General features: G+C 32.1%; 1 protein-coding gene across 2 annotated transcripts in view; it reads left to right on the top strand.

Moving 5' to 3' along the window:
• LOC111084978 overlaps window positions 1-22,105 on the top strand; it is an 85,581-nt gene that overhangs the window by 58,991 nt on the left and 4,485 nt on the right. For both annotated transcript variants that reach the window (XR_002609850.1, XM_022381748.1), the window contains exons 4-5: window positions 15,697-15,808; window positions 17,953-18,098. Coding sequence is in view for 1 of the 2 variants with exons in the window: in XM_022381748.1 (XP_022237456.1) it covers window positions 15,697-15,808; window positions 17,953-18,098 (258 nt within the window). In the remaining variant the exon portion in view is untranslated. The remainder of the gene's footprint in view (window positions 1-15,696; window positions 15,809-17,952; window positions 18,099-22,105) is intronic.

The raw sequence follows: 22,105 nt of genomic DNA, 5'->3' as shown, positions 1-22,105 counted from the left end.
TTGTAGGTTCATGGGAAGTGGCCTTGGCCGAATGATAGTATCTTCATAGCTCGTACAGGATGGATTTCCTGCTTTGTAGGCCCTCAGTATGCAACTTTAATCAATTATATTAGACCAAGTCATTACAATGGACCTGAAGATTTGTTTAGTCTTCAACCAAGGAGAAGAATCACTTCCTAAACTATATTTGGATATAATAATAATTATATCATAACAGAGCCAACTGTAGCTTCACACACAGTTGGGATGCACAGTGCATTTTGTACACTCTATGTGTACACATACATTTTGGAACCTAGTATTCTCCATCCTGACCTTTAACTTGAACTATTCGTATCAGTGATCACATGATCACCGAAACAAGGTATTCGAACTACTAACAGGAAAAAAACTAAAAGGTCTTGTGTTCAGAATTGCTCAAACCAGGAGATGGAAAACATCAACACCAAACGTTTTTTAGAAAGTAATCATAACTCTCCTTTCATATGAAGAGTCATACCAGTAGATAAATCCTGATCTAGACTCTCTTTTTCTTTCCTTCTCACACAGACCGAGATTGAAGAACAAATATTATCCTTTATCTTCATTGGTTGACAGAGGACCAATCGAATTTTCTATATCAGTTTTATTTTTTATTTTATTTTTTTGGGGGGGGGGGAATTGTCAAATGAGATGGAACCAACATAGCAAGGAAAAATATATCTCCACTCCTGCCAATCTGTTTCTGTGTTCCTTATTTTCTCAAGTAAATGTACACCTGAACGGCAAGTTCTTCCCCTTCGTCGCACAATCTTTACGTGTATAAAGCTTACAAAGAAACTTTATACTGAATGATAGCGGAGAAGCTAAGAGAAGTCATTTGACTTCGTCTATGTGGGTAAAGGACACAACTGATAGTTTAGACAATCTTGACTTCAATAATGAAATCAAGTATTGAAACACAGACACATGGTATTCAAGCAGTCAACGTGATCGGCCCTCAACCTTCATACAGCTTTTTGCAGAATAAATTTTTGCTCAATGGAGTAAACTTAAAATTACGTCTTGTAAGTAAAGATGCATTTTGTATTATGTCCAATGATGAATGGGTATTCAAGATTATTTTTCTGCACGTTCCTTTCTATGTTAGAAAGGTCAAGATCAGAACATCTATTGTTTTAGCGCATGCTAAAATATACCATAAAGGAACGAATAAATATCATTTGAAGTATATAGTGTGCAACGCATTTTCAATTCCACAGGAAAGCTTACAAGCATCTATCAATAATTCATTTGTGAGCCAATTACCCACACGTTTTGTTATAGGACATGTTGGTAACGATGCATTTAATGCATTTTGGAAGAAACATCCGTACAATTTTAAACGTTAAAATATCATTTTCATGGCTATCAATGTGGATAGTTAACAGATTTCTGCTCGGACATTGCAACTTGATTTTGATGCTGATCTGTTTGCACAAAGTTATGAAACCTTATTTAGTGGAACAGAAAAACAGTTTCAAGATCAAGGAATTGATATCGGTTATGACGAGTATTGGAGAGATTATACACTCTTTGCCTTTTACCTGACATTCAATCTATCTGCTGGAGATTCACACTTTAAACACTGTTTAAGTCCCCCTCCCAATCGTTTGACAAAAATGCGATGCCTTACTTGGTGGGATATAGTTTGCCATTTCTAAGATCCTTGAGCTTACTAATATGAATACTAAGATTTTTCTCTAAGCTGCTACAGTTATATAATGGTCATTTCTAATCCGATAGACAATAGATGAATCTGGTGATACTTCACGTCGTATAATGGTCTATGAACCTGCCTGTTGTTCTATTTTACTGGTCCAACTTCACTTTTGGATTTGGTCTATTGTTGCCATTTCCTGATTCTCAGCAACACTTCTTTCCAGCAGAAGTAGTCTAAAAATTATAACATATATAGTAATTAGTAAATGTCAACACCATTATTTATGAAGGTAGAAATAATGAAAAAACAACAACTATAGAGTAATATATAAAAAGACACAGATAAAACTAAACAAAACTATAACTCACATTTGCAGATTGATTCCTCATTCTTCCTTCCATGTGGTAGAATAACAGCAGAGGAAAAGTGAGGAAGGAAACAATGTATTTATAGTTTAAAAGAAATGTCACATAGTAAATAGTATATCCTGAAATAATAGAGATCATCATATCAAAGGGCATGTCCCTTTTGTGTCTGAGAACTAGCAATCACAGTCAGAATAAAGCTCAATGTAACGTAGTCACATTGATATCTTGTGGCACTCTATACGACATAACATTACATTCCCGTTCAGACATGATCAAACCCTCTGGTAATTTTTTCGCGAATCACATAACAAAGTATGTACCTGGGCAGCATAAATGATCTCATCGCTCACTCCCTAGTGACACAATTTGGCACTATTTGCCCCTAGTAATATAACTTAAAACAATTCGTTGCCAGCTGTCCGTGCTCTTGCGCCACTTCAATAACTATAACGTCACGTAACCGCCACGGCCCCAAAGAGTACCCCATGGCGGCATCTTTTGATCTCCAAATACCCCACCCTCCTCCAGTGAAGCAGCTTCTTTGGATGCTAAAAGGGCCGGGTCACTACTTACATCAAATGTTATTTTAATGGTCTATTTGGAACTTCAATGATACGCTATGAAATATTGAGAAAATAACAAAATGCTTTTATCGAAGTTCTAGCTCTTTAGAACAGAAAATATAATTTCCTTATAGTTTGTAATATTGGTATCAACAACAAATGCACAAAAATTATAAATTAGTGCAACGAAAACTGATTTAAAACAACAATCAGTTGATAAGCTAGGAAAACAACAACACACTATAATACATCCTGTAAAATTGAAATAAACAAATGACTGAATTCAAAGGGTTAATTTCGTGTGATTAGAAATGATGCACACTATTTAACAACTGAACACCTTTTCTAAACACATGGGCACAAGTAACAAGAAAAACACTCGTATTAAAGATTTGAAGATCATATTAAAATGATTCATGTATGAATTACGATTATCCAGATATAGAAAGAAAAGTTCATTCAAATTATAGGTAAAATAATAATTTCGACAACAATATAGTATATTTTCCTGGTGGGTTTAATAAATTCATTTTTCAGTAATTAAAAAAATTATAAGAAGCATTTTATAATGTGCATAAAATTTGTTTGTTTGTTGTTAAACACAAAGATACACAATGAACTACTTATGCTGTGCTCACTAATGTTATCGAAACCCGATTTTTAGCGTTATATGCTTTCATACTTAACTGTGAGCCACTCGGGGTGGGGGATATAAAAATGAAAACAAATATGTAAAGGATTGTTTGTTTGTAGTTAAGCACAAAGCTACACAAAGGGCTATCTGTGCTCTGCCCACCACGGGTATCGAAATCCGGATTCTAGCGTTGTAAGTCCACAGACATACCGCTGGGCCACTGGGGGAGGGGGATATGTAAAGGAGAAAATAAATGTCTCGAAATGAACGAAAAGTGGAGATAAATTAAATTATTTAATTAATTTTATAAAGGTAGAGGAATAAATTCGTAGGCCATCAGAGACAAGTAGAAATAATAATTAATTCTCAAAAACGTCGTTAAATAAACATAATGGGAATGCAAGAGGAATAATAATTAATAAGATAAATAATATCACGAAAAGATAGTTTAAATTTTTCTCTCTAAAACGAGGGTTTGAAAATCTGTTAATGTACGACGCTGGGGGAAATGGCGTTAGCGTATTTAGAGAATTATACGGATTGATAAACTTAATCAATAATCAACCGGCATTAACATCGTAAGATATAAGCGTTTTTGGTTCAGAAATATTCTAGATTCAATGATTAATCAGCTTAGTGAACTATCAGATGACTTCTGATAGCTTTAAAACAAGAGAGTAAAATACTATAATATCATAATCATAATTTATCTTAATTAATTAAAGATGAAAGCAAGCTTCCTGTATAGATTAGAACTAAAAATCAACATATTAATGAACATAGCTGATTTAATAAAGTGTTGTTATTATTTTTTACTTATAATTATTATAATGCTTTGAATATTTTAGTTGGGAACCTTCGATGTTAGCGATATTTTTAGCTATAATCCGAATAATATAATTTGGCCAGATGAGGAAATTAGCCTTAATCCTAAATCTATATATTAAGCTACTAAGGCTAGATAATACTCATAATTCGAAACATGTACAATGGAAAAGTAAAGTAACGAAAATACACATAAATATTAAACATTTAAAGTAGTATTAATTCACTATCGCCGATTTCCTGTCTTACGGAAAAGGTGATGCCACATTTTACATTCCTCTCTAACAAGGTGAAAGTCAACTAAAAAGTTCCGACGATGTAATTTTAGATTTGATTAACACCTAAGCTAAATGGATAAATTACTCTGAGATATGCTAGTGTTTAACTATGAAGCCCAACAATGCAAATAGAAAAGCAAAAAAAAAACCAAACAAAAATCTAATGTTTAAGAAAATAATACAAAAATACATATAAATCAACAAAATCGTACAACAACAAGTAAAACTAACTAAAATATCTAAATTAAACATAATAAAAATGATAATTTGCTAAACATACTATAAGTTATGTCTAACACAGCTAGTCTACTTTTAAATATTCCCTTCACACACGGTCAATTTACAGGGCGTAAGTAATAAATAAAGTTAAATCCTAAAACATGCCTAAATAATACAATCAACAACACAGTACGAGAAAGCATGTCACTATAATAATAAGGCTTAAACAAAGAAGTTACAGCAACGTTAGGTATAACAATTAAAATAACTAATAGAAAAATTTACCAACCCAGTGGTTCACGCCCTGCTACAGCAAAAAAGAAAATCACGCCCTATTCTTTGTGGTCGTGGGTGCGTATTTGCGTTGAATGTCAAATCTCGCTTTTCGATTAGAGTAGCCCAGAAGTTGGCGGTGAGTGATGCTGACTAGCTGTTTCCTTCTAGTTTATTACTTTAAAACTAGCGCACATAGCTCTCGAGTAGCTCTGTGTGAAGTTCAACAAATAACAGAAACAAGTGAGACTAATGATGTCATGCTATATCTATATGTGTGCTTATAAACTTTATAAGAAGCTATTATACAGAATATATTAACATGTTAAACTCACGGCGGACGCCATACTAAAGCTATAAATTTTATCTTAAAATTAATGAAGTACTTAAGATGTAGACGTGATAGTTTTGAAAAGGTCGCAATTTTCTAAAAAAAAAAGAATTAGTAATCCCATATTCAGTAGCAAGGAGCATTATTGACTTTCCCGCAAACTGAATAAATTGTGTGTTCGATACGCAGTAGGAGAAGCTTTGTATATGAACAATGATATAAGCTGTCCATGAATTTTTGTAACGTTCAATTGTATCTAATAAGCTGCAAGGAGTAAACGTTGTAGCATAACTTCTTTGGAATATTTGTGTTCGGAAGTGAAAAACGCAAAAATTCAAAATGAAAAATCTTATTGAAAACTTTGATTAACGATGCTTATATCTAAGTCAAGGTATTAGCTTAACGATGTTTATATCTAAGTCGAGGTATTTTGCTTTCCTTGTAAAAGAAGAGCTTTTCCTAAAGTGAGTTATGGTTGATAAATGCATGTGTTTAACAGTTTCAAGAAAACTTTGATAATTAAGAGAAAAAATATTGTCAATATATTTACAAGCGCAACTAATGTGGACAGTTTTGTCATAGTCTTTCTTACTAGGGCATTTTATTAATCAAAATTCTATTTGCATAACTGTACAATATTGGAAATAATTATGAAAACTATTAATAAAAGGTGTATAAAATACAAATATTTGGGTTTGCTTCCTTTCTATTCTATGAAAATAAATTGCACCATAGAGAGTCACGTGTTGATAGTTTACAATGTAATTGGTTGTCATTTAACCAATTAGACAGTGTCATACTAATATAATGCCCTTAATAATACAGGAAATCAAATAATTCCTAGTAGTAGTGTGATGAAAGCATTCATATCTCCCAGTAGGAACTATATGAAAACCCTGAAGAGAGCATAATATATCATACATCCACATTATCAATAATGTATCAAATAACCACTTTATTACCACGGTATGCTAAATTACAAATTTATTGATATCATACAAATTTTCCAAAATATCAATCAGTAATTACGTGGTGCCTGGTCAGGACTTAAGCTCAAACACAAATAGAAACAAGGAACGTTGTTGATATCTACTCACACCAAAATAATAAATCAATCAATAGTTACGTAGTGGCTGGCCAGAACTTTGTAGTTAAATATCGCAACCTTAAACTCAAACACAAATAGAAACAAGGAACGTTGTTGATATCTACTCACACCAAAATAATAATAATAATGAATTTAGAGAAAAAAAGAACCAGAAGAAGAAACACACCTTATTCGTAAGATAAATAAAAGAAAAATATTAGATACGTTTCAAAAGTGACGTTGAAATCACAAATAAAGATCAAACGAGCATTTGCAATAATTTATTTTAACAATCAAATGTATTTTCAGACAATTCTCCAATTTTTAAATAACCATACATTTGTAGGTAATCGTTGTATCTAACTTGTTTAGTAGTCAACTGTTCTGTATTGCTAATGTCAACAATGGCAAAGTTTAGGCGGCAAATCTGGATTTCTTCTGTTGAATCCACAGGATACTTAGAGAGAGTGTCCAGTAACGGATTCTCTTTTACTTTTCTATGAATAATATATATGGGCAAGTCCTGTAACTTCAAAGACCAACGCAATAGCCGACCGAATAACCTGAAGTTGTATGTAGCAATTCAGTACAGCAGGGTCGGTGATAACTGTAAGTTCTTTGCCATCAACATAAGTCTTAAATTTCTCTACAGCTAAATATCCTAACTCCGCAGCTTTTTAGTCCCTTTCTGTTGAACTCAGTGTTCGACTAACATGTGTATAACACACTTCTGACACAGAACTGCCCCCAGTCCAAAATTTGAAGGATCTATAAGCAGAAAGTAGTATTCACTTTTAATCAGACATTGGGAAACTGAGGTCATTAGTAATGCCTGCTGTATCTTTTGGAACGAATTTTGAGACTGGTAAGTCATATTCCACTAGACATATTTTCTCCTTAATTGGTATAAGGGTTCAGCAGTTATTCCAAATCTAGGAAGACATTTATCATTTCAAGCACATACACTTAATTCCTTGCAATTCTTTGGATTAGGAAAATATTTTACAGTTTTAACCTTTTCCCCCAATTGTATGTATCTCATTTACTAATTATCACGGTGAAGTTTAGAATTATGTAGCTTATAAAAAATAAGTAAAGTCCTTGAGATGTCGTTCAAATCTTGGCGAGAGTACAAGAATATTATCAATATATGGTTTCGAACACTCTCTTGCCGCTTTAAAAATCTTATCTATATATTTGGAAATGCGCATATATATATTTAAACTCAAAAGCGTCGCTTTGAATTGATAAAGTCTATTTTCGATTACAAAAGCAGTTTTGGGCCTATCCTCAACATTTGTAGCTATTTGCCAGTATCCACTTGGCAAGTCTATAGTGCTGATGTATGTTTCTCCTGAGAAGACATTAAGAATATCATATATAAGAGGCGACATACCAATCAGTATCAGAGACTTGGTGCAACTTCCTGTAGCCCACACAGAACCGGAAATCATTAGTCTTTTTCTTAACACTAAGTACTGGAGCAGCCCAGGAAGAAGTTGTAGGGAGGGGGGGGGGGTCTCAATCAACCCATCACGAAGCATTTCATCCACTTGTTCATGAAGCAATTTTATCTTATAGAGCGAATAACGCTGTAGTTTACTGAATATTGGCTTTTCCACTAATGGTTTCAATACTATGTTCAGCAACATTTGTTAGTCCAGGTTTATCACTAGAAAATATCGGCATGCTTCACTAATGTCTCTTTTAGATTTTGTCCTCCGGGAGGACAGCGGTAAGTTTACATACTTGCAACGCTAAAATCTGGGTTTTGATTCCCCCGTGGTGGACCCAGCAGATAGCTCATTATGACTTTCCTTTCAAAACAACCAACCAACTTTTAGCTTTTAATTTCCATTTAGATGCAAACATTTAGGAACATAAATTTTTGGGTGAGGATTCATCTTCAAGCAAGATAGTGATCTCGAACATGCAGCAAATGGCAATGACCTAGCTGTAAGTACAGGTGTGAATGTTACCCCTAGGACAGACCCATTTCTGTCTTTCGAAACTATAAAAAAAAATTAATTAACAGTGAAATCCGACTTACAATCGAATTTCCAATTCGACTATAATTAAGTCTGTATGAACTCAGATGGAAACTGTGGAGGTTAAGCGGAAACTAAGCAGCTTTGAGGAATTGTGAAGATTAATACAGGACATTTGGAACCAAATTCTACAATCATACATTGACAAACTTATCGAAACCTACTTTTTAGCGTTAAAAGCTCTCAGACTCGCAGCTGAGTCATTTGTGGGCTACCATATTTGTTTAAATGCTTTTTACTGTATTTCACACCTTTATGAAAAAGAATTGACAGATATTTAGTCTTGTATTTTCAGCATCAAGTGTAAACATGTATTTGTGTTGTATAGAAATCTAATACAATTTAGTTATTAGTATGTTTTTAAAAATGAACGCTAAGTTTGATAAAACTGTATTGTTTTTCCTGAATTATACCTTTTTTTATCGATATTAATGCACTTTATATTCCTTGTCACCTGAAAGCCTTTAGGTTAAATCTCAGTTCTTTACATCAAGTTTAAAATATAAAATGAAAAATAAAATTTTTGCAAGCTTTACTGGTGAGAGATATGACGTAACTATTATATAAATCATCCGAAAATTTGGTATTTTTGTATTTATAACTTAATAATCATTAGTTAATTTTTAAGAATAAAGTAAAGCATGTGATTAACAGTAAGACTGGGATGCAAATCCTAGATTAATGGGATCATAAAACAATCATTAATGCCTAAATTTGTTTATTTCTTGTTGAAACTATCATAATTTGAAACGAAGCTAGCAAAGTATTATGTAGATATACTTTAATATGTATTCCTATCTTATTAATTTATTCATTAAGGTTCTAACTTCTGATTTTTAAATTCAGTTACAAGTGGCTTTGAAGAAATATTTCCCAAATTTCATCCGGATTCTGGATCACTTTGAAGCATTTTTATAATGGAGAGATAGGGCATTTTCGAGGTTTTGGGTTAATAACTCTGTAAGGTGTGATCGGATTTGTACCAAATTTCATGAGCACATTAAGGTTGAAACTCCTCATCACACTACCAAAAATGATCCATCCGGAACGTTGATCATTCTGGATCTGAGAAGGATTTTCCGAGTTTCCGAAGGTAAAATATGACGTTATCCAATATAAACGCATGCAATCTCGAAAAGGAGTGGCGGGGCGAGGGTATGCAATTGTTAAATTAGGTAAAATGTTGATACAAAGTTTCAACGTAAAGTTATATATTATAAGAGTCATTTTTTATCACATTTTGGATACTCGATATCTCGTATTGTGATTTCTGTTATTTTGTGGTGATATATTATAAAAAGAACCAGAGAGAGCTATTCCATGTTGACTTCCTATCTTGTATTAAACTTACGCGTATATCAGTCTATTAGTGTTCGAGATACGCGCGCTGAAACACAGACAGACAAACAGACACACACACACACGGACCAGATTGCAATACTACTCGCCCCCCCCCCTTTTGGATCGAGGGTAATAAGATAAAGTACTCGCTGATATATTTATTACAAAAATGTATAAAAGACAAACTTAGATCTTCAACAAAGACTAGAGAAAAATAAGCCTCAGCCAAGAACAGAAGAAATAGGCTTATAAGAAATGGACAAATATATTGGAATTAATCACATTTTTGACATCTCATGGTCAAAAATATTGGAGAGAAAATATAGAAGCTTATGTCATATCAAGTAATGACTAATTACATTTAATAAATAGAATTTATAAAATAGGCTACTTGAGGTACATGTTTTTTAAATAAAATACACATTTTGAGACAATCATAACTTAAAAACTTATAAATGGTTAACAGCTGTTTATCGATTAATTAAAACGGCTTAAACATATGAATAACGATACAAGATAATTGAAAAAGTAATAGTTTAAGGATATATACATAATATATAAAGTTCCACAACATATGAATCTATTGCAGTTAATAAAGATTCCTCCGTGGCTCAGCGAAAAGTCTGAAGACTTATAAGTTTGAAATTCGGACTCAGCACATTTTGTAGCTTTGCGCTTAAAAACAAATAAATCTGAGTAAAGAAAAAATCAGTTTTACAGTAAAGTAATTGGAGTTAATAATAATAACATATACACGCATGGAATGTTTTTGAACATTTCATTACTTTTTGTTCCTGATTTTGAAGTTCTTTGTTAATGAACTTTTTTATATTGCCCTTTGTGCGTTATAGCACGGTTTCTTGGTTATGTGATAGAAACTCATCAGAATAATAAATATTTTTTATTAGTAAATATGCAACAATAGAAATAAATAAGTTGTTTCAGATTTTATAAGTACTATTGTAGTGCTAAAAACTTCTGAGTACTTATATGTTGTTTTTTTATGTACAATCTAGAAAGCCTGGAAATATGGATATTGTTATACTTTCTGAAGCATGAAAACGTCGTAGTGAGATCACTTCATTACAACGGATTCTAAGAAACTGTGAATCCAACAGAATGTAAAACACTTTAGCCATCATGCATTGTTTTAGCAAAAACTACAAATGCAAATACTTAAAGAACTGCAAATATTGATAGGAAAGGAAGAATCAGACATCTATTGCGTAGAATGCAGACCATCACATGTTGGCACAACATAACACAATTATGGTCGAATTGTTAACCTAGGCTCTTTTATATACGTATTTGGCCATCACTTTAAAACTGGCTGTGTTTTTTCAAATCTCTATAAAATTCGGAAACAAGAGGAAAAATTCCAATGTTAACAAGCTTTATCTGAATCGAAACGGCGCCAATCATTCTTTGGAATAGTGAAATACACTTTACTGATAGAGACCTTGCAGAGTATGCCTGTTGATCCTAACAAATGAGTGTTAAGACTGAGAAAAAATATGATTATATCAATGTATCATTTTCATTTTATATCCAGGTTTGAAAAGTTAGTTGACTTGTTAATTTAGGTTTCTTTTAGTGCATGGTTTCCAACACTGTTTGCCTCAAACATAATAAATAAAATAGTATAGTTTAAAATTTTCGATCTTTTAAAATTATAATATATATATAATAAAATACCAAATGGTAAAAACAACTGTAAAACGTTAAATCATGTAATAAAGGTTAATAACCCAGAAAAGGTAAAAACAGTGTCAAGTTCACCCGTGTCGCGATTCCCAATGACACTATCAAATGCAAAATCAATAGGAGAAATACAGATATATAAGCAACTGTCAATGTTGAATGCCAAGTAATAAGCAAGAGAGTAAAATACTTACAACAGAGTGACAAGGCTCATGCATTAGCTTATCAAGTTATAAAAGAAGTTGATGAAATAAAATCAGTGAGCAATGTAGAATATTGCAGAAATAAATTCCTATTAACAAACTACATAAGCAATGTTACGATACAGACTTAACCCGGAAAAGCCTGTTAGTCAGCTGTCATGCTCAAAGCTTCCACCAAGAGGTTAGAAGCTCGTCTATGGTAGAATGTTTCAAAATTCATATATAGAATGTATAGAGGATCGATTGAAACAGAGGAGATTAACTTGAGTTCTTTTTTAGCCAACTCCATCCTCCTAATTCTAGCATGGTAATGGATGCAACAAACTTGGATATTCAAAAACAACAGGATAAATAAGCCAATTTTCTGTACAAGAAATTGAATGAGTAAAATGGTACTGACTCTTACTGATCTTGGTAAAAACATATTTTCATCAACCTATCTATAAAATGAGAGAAGAGAACCAGGTGAATACGTAGATAGATAGATCAAAAGCAATAAAAGCCTGTAGTGGAAAGATTTAAGGGCATCATAATTCAAGCGAAAGATATTTAAAAGCAATTACACAATAAATATACCCTCCCATTTGAATTGACAAAATTCCGGAGTGGGCTACATCTAATGCAATTTCCAAAGACGGAAAATGGCGATGGCAGCTCACTTATAACGATAATCAAGATTCGTCTAATCACTCTCTTTCCAAGGTGACAGAAACAGAGAACAAACTGTAATATTGTAGTCGATGGGGACACGGATAGCGATGACCTATACTAAATGATATATTGGTATATTAAATGAAGTTAATATGGATAGAGCGTGGCGAATCACAACCACTACCACACATCTGTGAATAATTGCCAAGTCGAGAATGTAACATCAGGATATTTCCAATAAAAAGATGCAAGACTATTGTTATGAATGCACCAGGGCCTTGAGGTCCCTTACATTAGAACTTAAACGTCGAGAGTTCCACCACATTAAAGTGAACGTTATCATCTATAAGGTTTAATGGGGTTAAATGGCAAAGGTTTGAAAGTTTTATTTTTTCTCCTAACATATTAGACGTACTTTTTGTCTATGCTGGGTCTTTTGAAATTCCATAAGATATGTTCTTAAAGTTGAAAGTCAACTATTCCAATCTCCCACACAGTAATTTCAAAGAACAATGTCAGAAGAGCACAATGGTCCTGGAGGGAAGAATTGACTGGGCAGGACTCGAATGTTTAGTGATATCGCATGCTGGTACGGAATTGGAAGTTGACACAGCTTTGTCAGAGAGTGGATCATCAGGATCTGACAAAGCCTTCACTAGAGTGAAAAATATTCAGATGGTGGTAAACAGATAGATGTCTCTATTCCAATCAAAATGATAAAATGCATGATTGAAGAATAATTCTGCTTGACAGTTGGTGTTACTACTTTATATACATCACCATAAGGGAAGTTTTTAACATTTCGAGAGAAAACATTTTCTTTCCATCCTTCCATTTAAAGCATAATCATGAATAAAAAGGGTTTGAGTTTTTACAGTTGACACACAGTTGATCAGCATTATAGTAATTGTTAGTATTGGCCTTACCATCAAATTAGGTAAAGGATCTACCACAGGAAGTATTAAATGTCCAAATGGCATCATTGACTCTTGAAACAAGTAAACTACTTTGGAATATTAAATATACTGCTTTGGTATCAGTAGGGAAACGGGGTGAAAATCAATAGAATTGGTACCTTAGTCAACTCATGCATTTTGTTTTGATCGCTCGAGATTTCTTTGTCAGCTTTAATACCTTAGTTCCACAAAGAAGAAATATATATCATCTGGGGTACTGGGAATACAGGATCCAACATTTCCTGGTCTGTAGGAGTTTAGAGTATTGTGGGAGGTAACATTAGTGGGAATACCACTAGGCTTAGGTGCCGTGACTAGTAGGTCCCCTAACTGAAGTTTTTAATAGACGTATAGACCATTGTGGATAAGAAAAATATTTATTATCTATAGACGGAATGATTAGAAAGTGAGGCACTGATGTCTTGCTAGATGACGGTAGAGAAACATAAGCAGCGTCTCCAGTTTAAAGCATTTTAAGGCCCTAATAACGATTTTAAAAATTAAAGATGACATGAGCAGAAATTAAACATTGATGTTCGCTTATCATACCCATTAAGAAGATGTCATACCGTCAGTATGGTTTGATGGACGCTACACCAACCACAAATTAAGGCGCTAAGTTGACCTCAGATATTAATTGGTAGTCGATTGATCACCAAGGAACTACCCATCTACAGGAATTAAGCCCAAAATAATGTGTTGTATCAAACCGAGTTTTATATCCAAACCAGATGACACTTATAAGGTGAAATGCTCTTCTTTTCTATATGAATCCACGTCGGTAGGTGGTTTGAAAAATATCATTCTGTGATTCTTTCTTTTTTGTAGTGATTTCACAAACGGAAAAGAAGTCATCTGTAACATTAACTTGCTTACATGTGTATGTATATGTGCGTGAAAGTTCCATCTTATGCTTACTATCTGAAATAAAAATGGCTACAAGAAAACACGATTTGTTTATAACAGCATAAACTCTAGAACAAATTTTTAATGCATCATCACTACAGTCTGCTTGAACCCCTATTTGGCAGATTATAATTAAAACTTTAGAAGGCGATAATGATGCATTCTGAGATTAAAAGCTTATAAAGTGGTCAAAGCTCCAAATTAATATTAGTTGAACCATTTAATAATTTTGAGGAATTGAACACATTATTTGCACACTGAATTTCAATTATTTTACTACTAGAAAAGTACCTGAGAGTATCATTTCTACTTCGTATTTGCCGAATGTAAACATTTTTCATTTAAAAGTCACATAATTATGTGAGCACTAAATTTATATGTGACTGGTTTAGGCCATTTTTCTAGTCAGAAAATATAATAGAAATGAGTGAAATTTTCATATGTTCTACATCTTTCTGTGTAGTGTGATTATAAAGTCAATGTCTTTGAGGTATGCAACTCATTCTTAGTTTCAGTTTCGGGACTATTTGCAGTCATCTACGTGAAATTTAGGTTTTCTAGTACTTTGTAACTTTCGTTCTAAGCAAACTGAACTGATGTGAATATAATTATTAGTTATTTACCACACTGTGCGAAATAATAGCATGTGATTGCATGTGTATGTTTTGATTTTCAAATAGATAAAACAAAGTTTTTACTTTGGTAGAGTTGTTACTTTTCAGGCGAGGATAATGAAACGTTCGTATCAAGCTAATTCATTACGCTAAGAAATAATCATGAAGTATAATTTTACTTGAAGAAACACACCACTCAACAGCTATTCTCGTGAATCTTAAGCTCTGTGCAAGTAAAAATCCTTAACGGTTGACAGAACAAACTTTAAGACTGCGCAAGCTCTGCAACAACCACTTGTACTTTCATGTTTATGTTGGATATCCGTCAGAGGTAAACATAAATGTTTATTAAGGAAAACTACGATACAGCATTGTCAAAAATTCACGTTGTGACGCAGTTACTACTTTGTTATACATAGATTATCCATATTTGCTCTTATGAAAGATTTTATAATCTGACTAATCGGTTATTCCACCGCTTGTAGATCTAAGTAGTTTTAATAGGTGCTCTAGAAATACGTTACACTTTACAAAAAAGTGTCTAAATTATTGCCACTCTCAACGGTTTAGGTGGGAATTCCCTATTCGATTAAAGTTACAACGTAATAACGATCTTTTCAGAGATTGTTTTGCCCTCAGGAGATTTACAGCTTTATACGGAGAAATACATTATATAGAAAATTAAAGTTTTTGTTCTTTTTAAGTAATGAAGCTGTTTTTGTAAGGTGTTTGTGAAATGAAAATATTGTTTTCGTTTACAATGAAATTAGTACTTTGCTAAGGTTCTTAATGTAATTAATTTTCTGTTCTTAAAGTATGATATTAACAAGAGCAAAAAACATTTAGATATTTAAGTTTAATTGAATCATAAGCTTTAAACTCTATCACTTTCTTTACTCTTAACAATATTTTCATTCCAGGACTATCACGATCGCTCACCTTTATTTTCTACAATCGGTTTTAAAATTATATGGTTTTAATCAAATATGTATCATCCTATCGACTTTGCACATTTAGGAAAGGGAGATGGAATTCTTGAGAATCCTGATCTAATGACAGGGATAATGGTTGTTGCTGGAGTAATGATTGGAACTGCCCTTTTCTGTCTAGTGCTCAGATTATTCAGTAGGTAAGATCAAGTCCTCATTGAACTGTAATATCTATTTCATAGTAACCATTAAAAATTATATATTTATTGTCGGGTATGAGTACTTGTAATATCCATTTTCTGTCCCAAGAGTAATTATATTATGGTCATCAATGTATTTAAATATATAAAAGTATTTTAGGGTTCAAAAACGACTTTATTTTAGCTGTTACCATTTGTTCTGAAATTAATACAAAAGGCTTTAAAAAGTGTCGTGGCATTTCAGGTGAATGAATATGTCCATCTTTTTATTCACTTAAAACACTCCCACTAATCTCTAATCTCTTCTGTTTACACACACACACACATACATATGATACTTGTATCTTTACAATGCTGCTCCTTACAAATCAGCTTATCTCTTCCAGGTGTTGGTTTTCCCTCCTAGGAAAATACACACATCCTAGCTACAAAAATATTCGAATCAACTGTCTACTGTTATTTCAACTCTATACTAGACAAAAAATAATCAAGGGTCGATACCAAAAGTTGAGCATATGCTTCAAGGCTTTAACATCCACATCCAGGGACCTATAGCTCTCTACTTTACACTTTCTCTTTATGTTCGTAATGTAATAGCCATTAATCACATATAAGCACAAGCATGTATGAAGCAGCACTTATCATATATTTTGCAAACTTTTCATGTAAGTTTTGTCAAATTAATATTTTTAACTCAAGTAGAACCTGCTCCTACTTTCTTGTTACTTGATAGTGACAGTTGTGTAGATGTATAAGGAATATGAGTTCTGTTCAGAGTACTCTCAATAAATCTAAGATTTGTTCCAATTTTTTCATGAAATTACTTGATTTCTAAGAAAATATTAATGAATCGTAATTCTCGCTATAGTCTTAAGAATAATTCTTTTTTGCTATAAGTTTCATACTCGAGATTGTTTTCAAAATATAGGAGCTTCTTGTAATTTTTTCTGTAATTCACAAACCATCATTAAATATTTACAAGCCAAGTAGTTTTTTTTTATATTGTACTGAACAGTTATAGACATGACATTATCGACTAACGTTGTGCAGTTCGTATCTCAGAGACACTTAAATAGTTGCTAGATACTTATTTCCTGTTTAGCTACACTAAGGTTGTTTTACAACTAGTAACTTTATTTTCCTTCTATGTGACATCTAGTTGAAACTATTTTGATGTATAACTGATATGACGCCACCTTGAATACATGAACATATTACGGACTTCTTTTCTACTGCTTAATAATAATCTGACATAGAAATGATTTATAAGTTTTGTATTCCGTTTTGCACACTGTGAACCTTATAATCACTCGTTTGTAATTTTTGTGTGGGACTAAAAATTATAAAGCATGTGTTTAGTGATTTTATTATGTCAAATAAATTTTTTCACAGTAGCCTAAATGTTTAGCAGAACAACATGATATAATCGTGATTGGATGTTGAAATCTTGCCTTTAGAAACGCTAACAGCATATATTAATAACATGCCATGTTCTTTTAGAATAATGCTAAACTGTATATCTGATATTATATTAATTTTTTCTTTTTGTTAATTTATGTATATATATATTTTTTCAATTGTTATTGTATTTTTACTACTACTGACCCTCTTTTTCCTTCTACTCATACAAACCTTAACATTGATTTCTTAAGTACTCATAATGAATTATAAGGCCACCTAATATTTATCAAACAGTTTTAAAAAGTCCAAGGCTGTTCATATTACTTCAATTTTTGTAAAATAGCATAAACAAATGTTGTTGTTGATTTTTGACTAGATCACCTATTATATTTTATTGTATTGAAATGTTAACGTCACGTTGACAGTCTGCTTACAGTTTAACGTGGGTCATCTCACAATTATGTAATTTGCTTTCTCTTTAAAAAATAAAACCAGATCACAAAATAATGAGATATAGTTTTGTGTACAACTGGACTTAAGAGTTAAATGTTATTTAATCTTTTAAATTGAAAACAGACCCTTGCGATATAAACAGAAAAAATTTTAATAGGAACACTTAAGATGAAACTTAAATCGTAGAAAATGTCTACGCTTATACACTCATTTCTTTGTTTAATAAAATAGAAATATTACAAACTGATATTTTTGACAAACAACCTAGCAACGCTTTTCATTTATTTCAGAGCCCGGTTTGGGAGAAATAGAGGACGCTTTGGTAATGCTGCAGAGCTTCCTGTTGTTCTAACTGGAACAGAGGCTCTAGCCTCCATTCCATGCTCACGACCGCCATCTCGTGGCAGCGCTAGCAATGAATACCTACCAAGCTCTCGTAAGACACAATATTTTCTATTACCTATTTTCTATTTTCGTAACGTATTAATGGTAGATTTCAAAATCACTATGAAGTATTCAAAACTCAGTGGCACATTACTAAACTCCTTCTACGTTTCCCAAAGCTCAAAGCATATCCAGATGTATTTATAAAAAAAAAACAAAAAAAAAACTTCTGAATTTTATAATGACACAAAAAGGAAATATTAGAACAGTTGTATACAAAAAATGTTATTACTCCACTTTGTTAAATAATGTGCAATATCAACCATTGTTCCTCTGTCTCTTATATGTAATGTAATGGAATATTTATAACTACTTAATATGTATATTTTTTATATTGATTAATATTTTATGCTTCGTTTAAGTAGCTTTCATTTAAGTTGTTTTGAGATCACAGATCTTGTCTCCAGCGTCACTAAACACATAGTAATTATTAGACTACTTTAGATATATTATAAGGATATTAGTACCTAATATCTTAGGTGTATGATTGGTAATAGATCTTTAGCAATTTTCACTGTATTTTGGGCCTCATATGTGTTCTGATTTTCTGCATTGTTCTCAATCCAAAAATAGTTATGTGAATAATTTACACATGGTACTATACTGTGTAAATATTATAATTACAATAAAATTGTTGCTACACATGAGAACAGTTTTAAACTTTTTAAGATGAAAAACATTTGCTTTTCTTCATTACTGAAATAAAAACACATTCCCATATTCTAATTGCTTCCAAGATTGTATGGAACAAAATTTGCACAGGACTATTAAAACTACATAAAAGATTGATATCATCAAACCAAAGTATTAACTACAGTTGGTTCTTACCGAAAAACAAAACAACAACAACAAAACAGTCAAACTTGAATTTCATTCTTTATATTAACATGAACCATAGAAATATTGTTATCAATGATTTGGCATCAGTTATTAAAACTGTATACATTTTTTTCAGTCAATAGAATGTTACGTTTGAACAGTTTGGATTATGATAAATAATATAGTTAATGATTATCCATCATATCCCCTCATTCTGAACAAAATGATTAATGTTTAGTCAATAAAACAGTCTAAAAAACGTATCTATAGCGTCTTGAAATGGTGTTGAAATATAACCAGAATATATGTTATAACGAAGAAATATTTTGTAAGTTTATCTTCTAACGAAAAGGTTTCATCAAAATATAACAAGAATTGCTCATTTTTTTGTAGAAAGGAAGCGCAAACACAAACATATTAGATATTTGTATGGAACCTGCAAACATGACAGTCAAGAACCACATTTTTAAACGATGCTTTGATAAAAAGAACCGATTATTAATGGTAGATAAAACGCTATTTTTTACATTAAAACTCATGATTACGTAGCATTTCAATGTGCAAAAAACTATGAAAGATCATTCAATAGAAAAAATGTCATTAGGTTTTTGGTCTTGCGTGCAGAATTATTTTACAATACGAAGTTTATCTAGTTGTGATAGATAAGAATTATGAAAAAAATAACAGCAAAAAGCGATATTTAAAATTATTTTTGATCTATACTATACAAAGTGGAAGTTTCATACAAAAAAGAGTAAATAATATATTTTGTTCAATCTTTATATTACTACAGAAAATGTCAGAACCACTAGGCATCATACTCATACCATTTACTAACATTCTCATGTAGTCACCTGATACAAATTTAATAGCCTTTTGTACATTTGGATACTTGAGCTTGAAAAAAAAACAAAAAAACTCAGAGCCATTCTATGAGCCGCTATACCGTGGCTAAATATTGTAAGTGTATATTTATGAGGTCTTAGAAAGATTGTAAGAATCATATTAACTTTTATCCAAATGTTAATAAATGACGGTTCTTACAAACGTTTCTGACAGGGCAAAGTATTTTTTTCAAAATATGACGAAGAAAACTGAAAGTCTGGTAGTGATGTCTTGCTTTTTTGTATCTTAACTTTTTCGATCAATTGCTTTTAGTTAACGAGAATTATTAGCACATCACTATTTGTTTCTGATTATTGAAATTAGCGCCAGTGATAATTTTTGCTTTTACATATAGTTATTACTTATCAGATAGAAATTTAGATACTGTATAATAATAGTAAACAAAACTTGTTGGCATTCTTTGCTACCATTTAATCTTGGTCTTATAATATTTTTATCCAGTTCTATTTCAATGGAATCCAGCGCACTTAGAAAAAAATACTCAGTGAAATGTAAAAGACAAAAGTATTAAAGCCTGTGTCATCCTCTGGTTTGTAGTGATGATTCCGGGTATGAAAATAGTTGACACAAACTCCTCTACGGACCCATAAATGTCTCTAATATTTTGCTACTACATACGCCCCTCGCGTAATGTGAGTGAAATTCCCCTGAACTTCCCACCACCTTGCAATTCACCCTGGATTCCTAATTTATGCATTTGTGTTCTTATTTTAATTAGGATTTCCACTGTGCCTGTAAAAGCCTTGATAATTCAGAAGAAATATAATGTTTATTTCCTTTTTATCCAAAAAAATTGAGTTATCTCTATTTATTTCTATTCAAAGATTGTTATCATCTTTCGCTGAGTTTTACATTATTTATATTTAGTATACCATTCTTTCTTCAAATCCGAGTGCTGTACTTTCTTTGAAACCTAATTGATATGCTGGAAAAAAAGGTCTAGAATTAGCATTTAAAACATTGATTCAAGAAGCTAATTTATCGATGTATTTTCTCGTTCTCTTTCATATTTTTTTAAACCACAATTAATTCTTTCTGCAAATATTTTTTCAGTAACGTCGCCACCACTCTAAAGAATGGGTTTCAATGCTGTTGGTCGCCATAGATGCGTAACAAAATGTTTTTTCGGTTGTTTTTCGTTCATTTTAGAATTTAAATTTATCTGTACATATAAAGTTTTAGATTTTTAACCTTAGGATTGAAGATGTAGGGGTAGTCCATTCCACAGGGTGTTCCAAAAATAGTTTGCCATGCACCGAATTTCTATACACATTTACAGAATATGCTGAAGATTTCCGCCCTCAAAACTGATACAATACTGAAGACGTTTAGTCGAGATCACCTCCACACATTCATCAATGTTCATTTCCATTATCTAAAACATCTGCTACGAAACAAGAAAAGAAATGTTAATTTCCTGAATGTTACAATGGCAGCAGAATTTTGGGACACCCTGTATAAGCACCTGTCACTCTCCTGGTATCAGGTCACAGATACGTCTTTCACACAAATAAAACAATTCAAATTCAACAGATCTTTTGTAACGTTGTTGACCATCCTTTTCTATTACTATCCTATAGATAAATACAAATCAATACGCTTAGTTTAAAAAAAAAAAGGAAAAACGTTATTTTGAACGAGTTCTCTAAATTTCCATTTTGTTATTAAAAAATCACATAAATAAAATTGGTATCTCGCTCTAAAAAATAAGCACAAACATGACCTTCCAATAAAATAAGTTTTTACTAATAAACTTTAAACATTATTTAAACAAAAGAATATGTTTGTTTTAGTTCAACAGAAACTTTCCATATACATTTTCCTTGAAGATGACTTCAAAATTCAAGCCCCCCAGTGGCACAGCGGTATATCTGCGGACTTAGAATTCTAGAATCGGGATTTCGATACCCGTGGTGGGCAGAGCACAAAGAGCATATTGTGTAGCTTTGTGCTTAATTATAAAGAAATTCAAATCCAGGTTTGGGGTGTGATGTTTTATGCACTCACTGTTTTTGCATAAACGGGAATTACTTTGTAATTGTATTTATACATTTATAAAAACGGTGCTAATATAGATTAATAATATCCATCTTTACCAATTGAACTTTTCTAAAAACTTCATTTTCAAAACAAACAAACTGTTATTTCTTTATAATAATAATTGAATAAAACACAGTTGAGCTCAAACAAAATCCAGCTTCAAACATATTGTTACGTCTCCGTTTGTTAATTAACTTTCCGTAATTTCGTTCCGACGAAACTTGCGACACAAGT

Source organism: Limulus polyphemus, unplaced genomic scaffold (genome assembly GCF_000517525.1).
Source record: "Limulus polyphemus unplaced genomic scaffold, Limulus_polyphemus-2.1.2 Scaffold188, whole genome shotgun sequence".
NCBI lineage: Eukaryota > Metazoa > Arthropoda > Merostomata > Xiphosura > Limulidae > Limulus > Limulus polyphemus.
The sequence above is the reverse complement of the archived record's forward strand: the minus strand, read 5'-3'. Positions and strand labels throughout refer to the sequence as shown.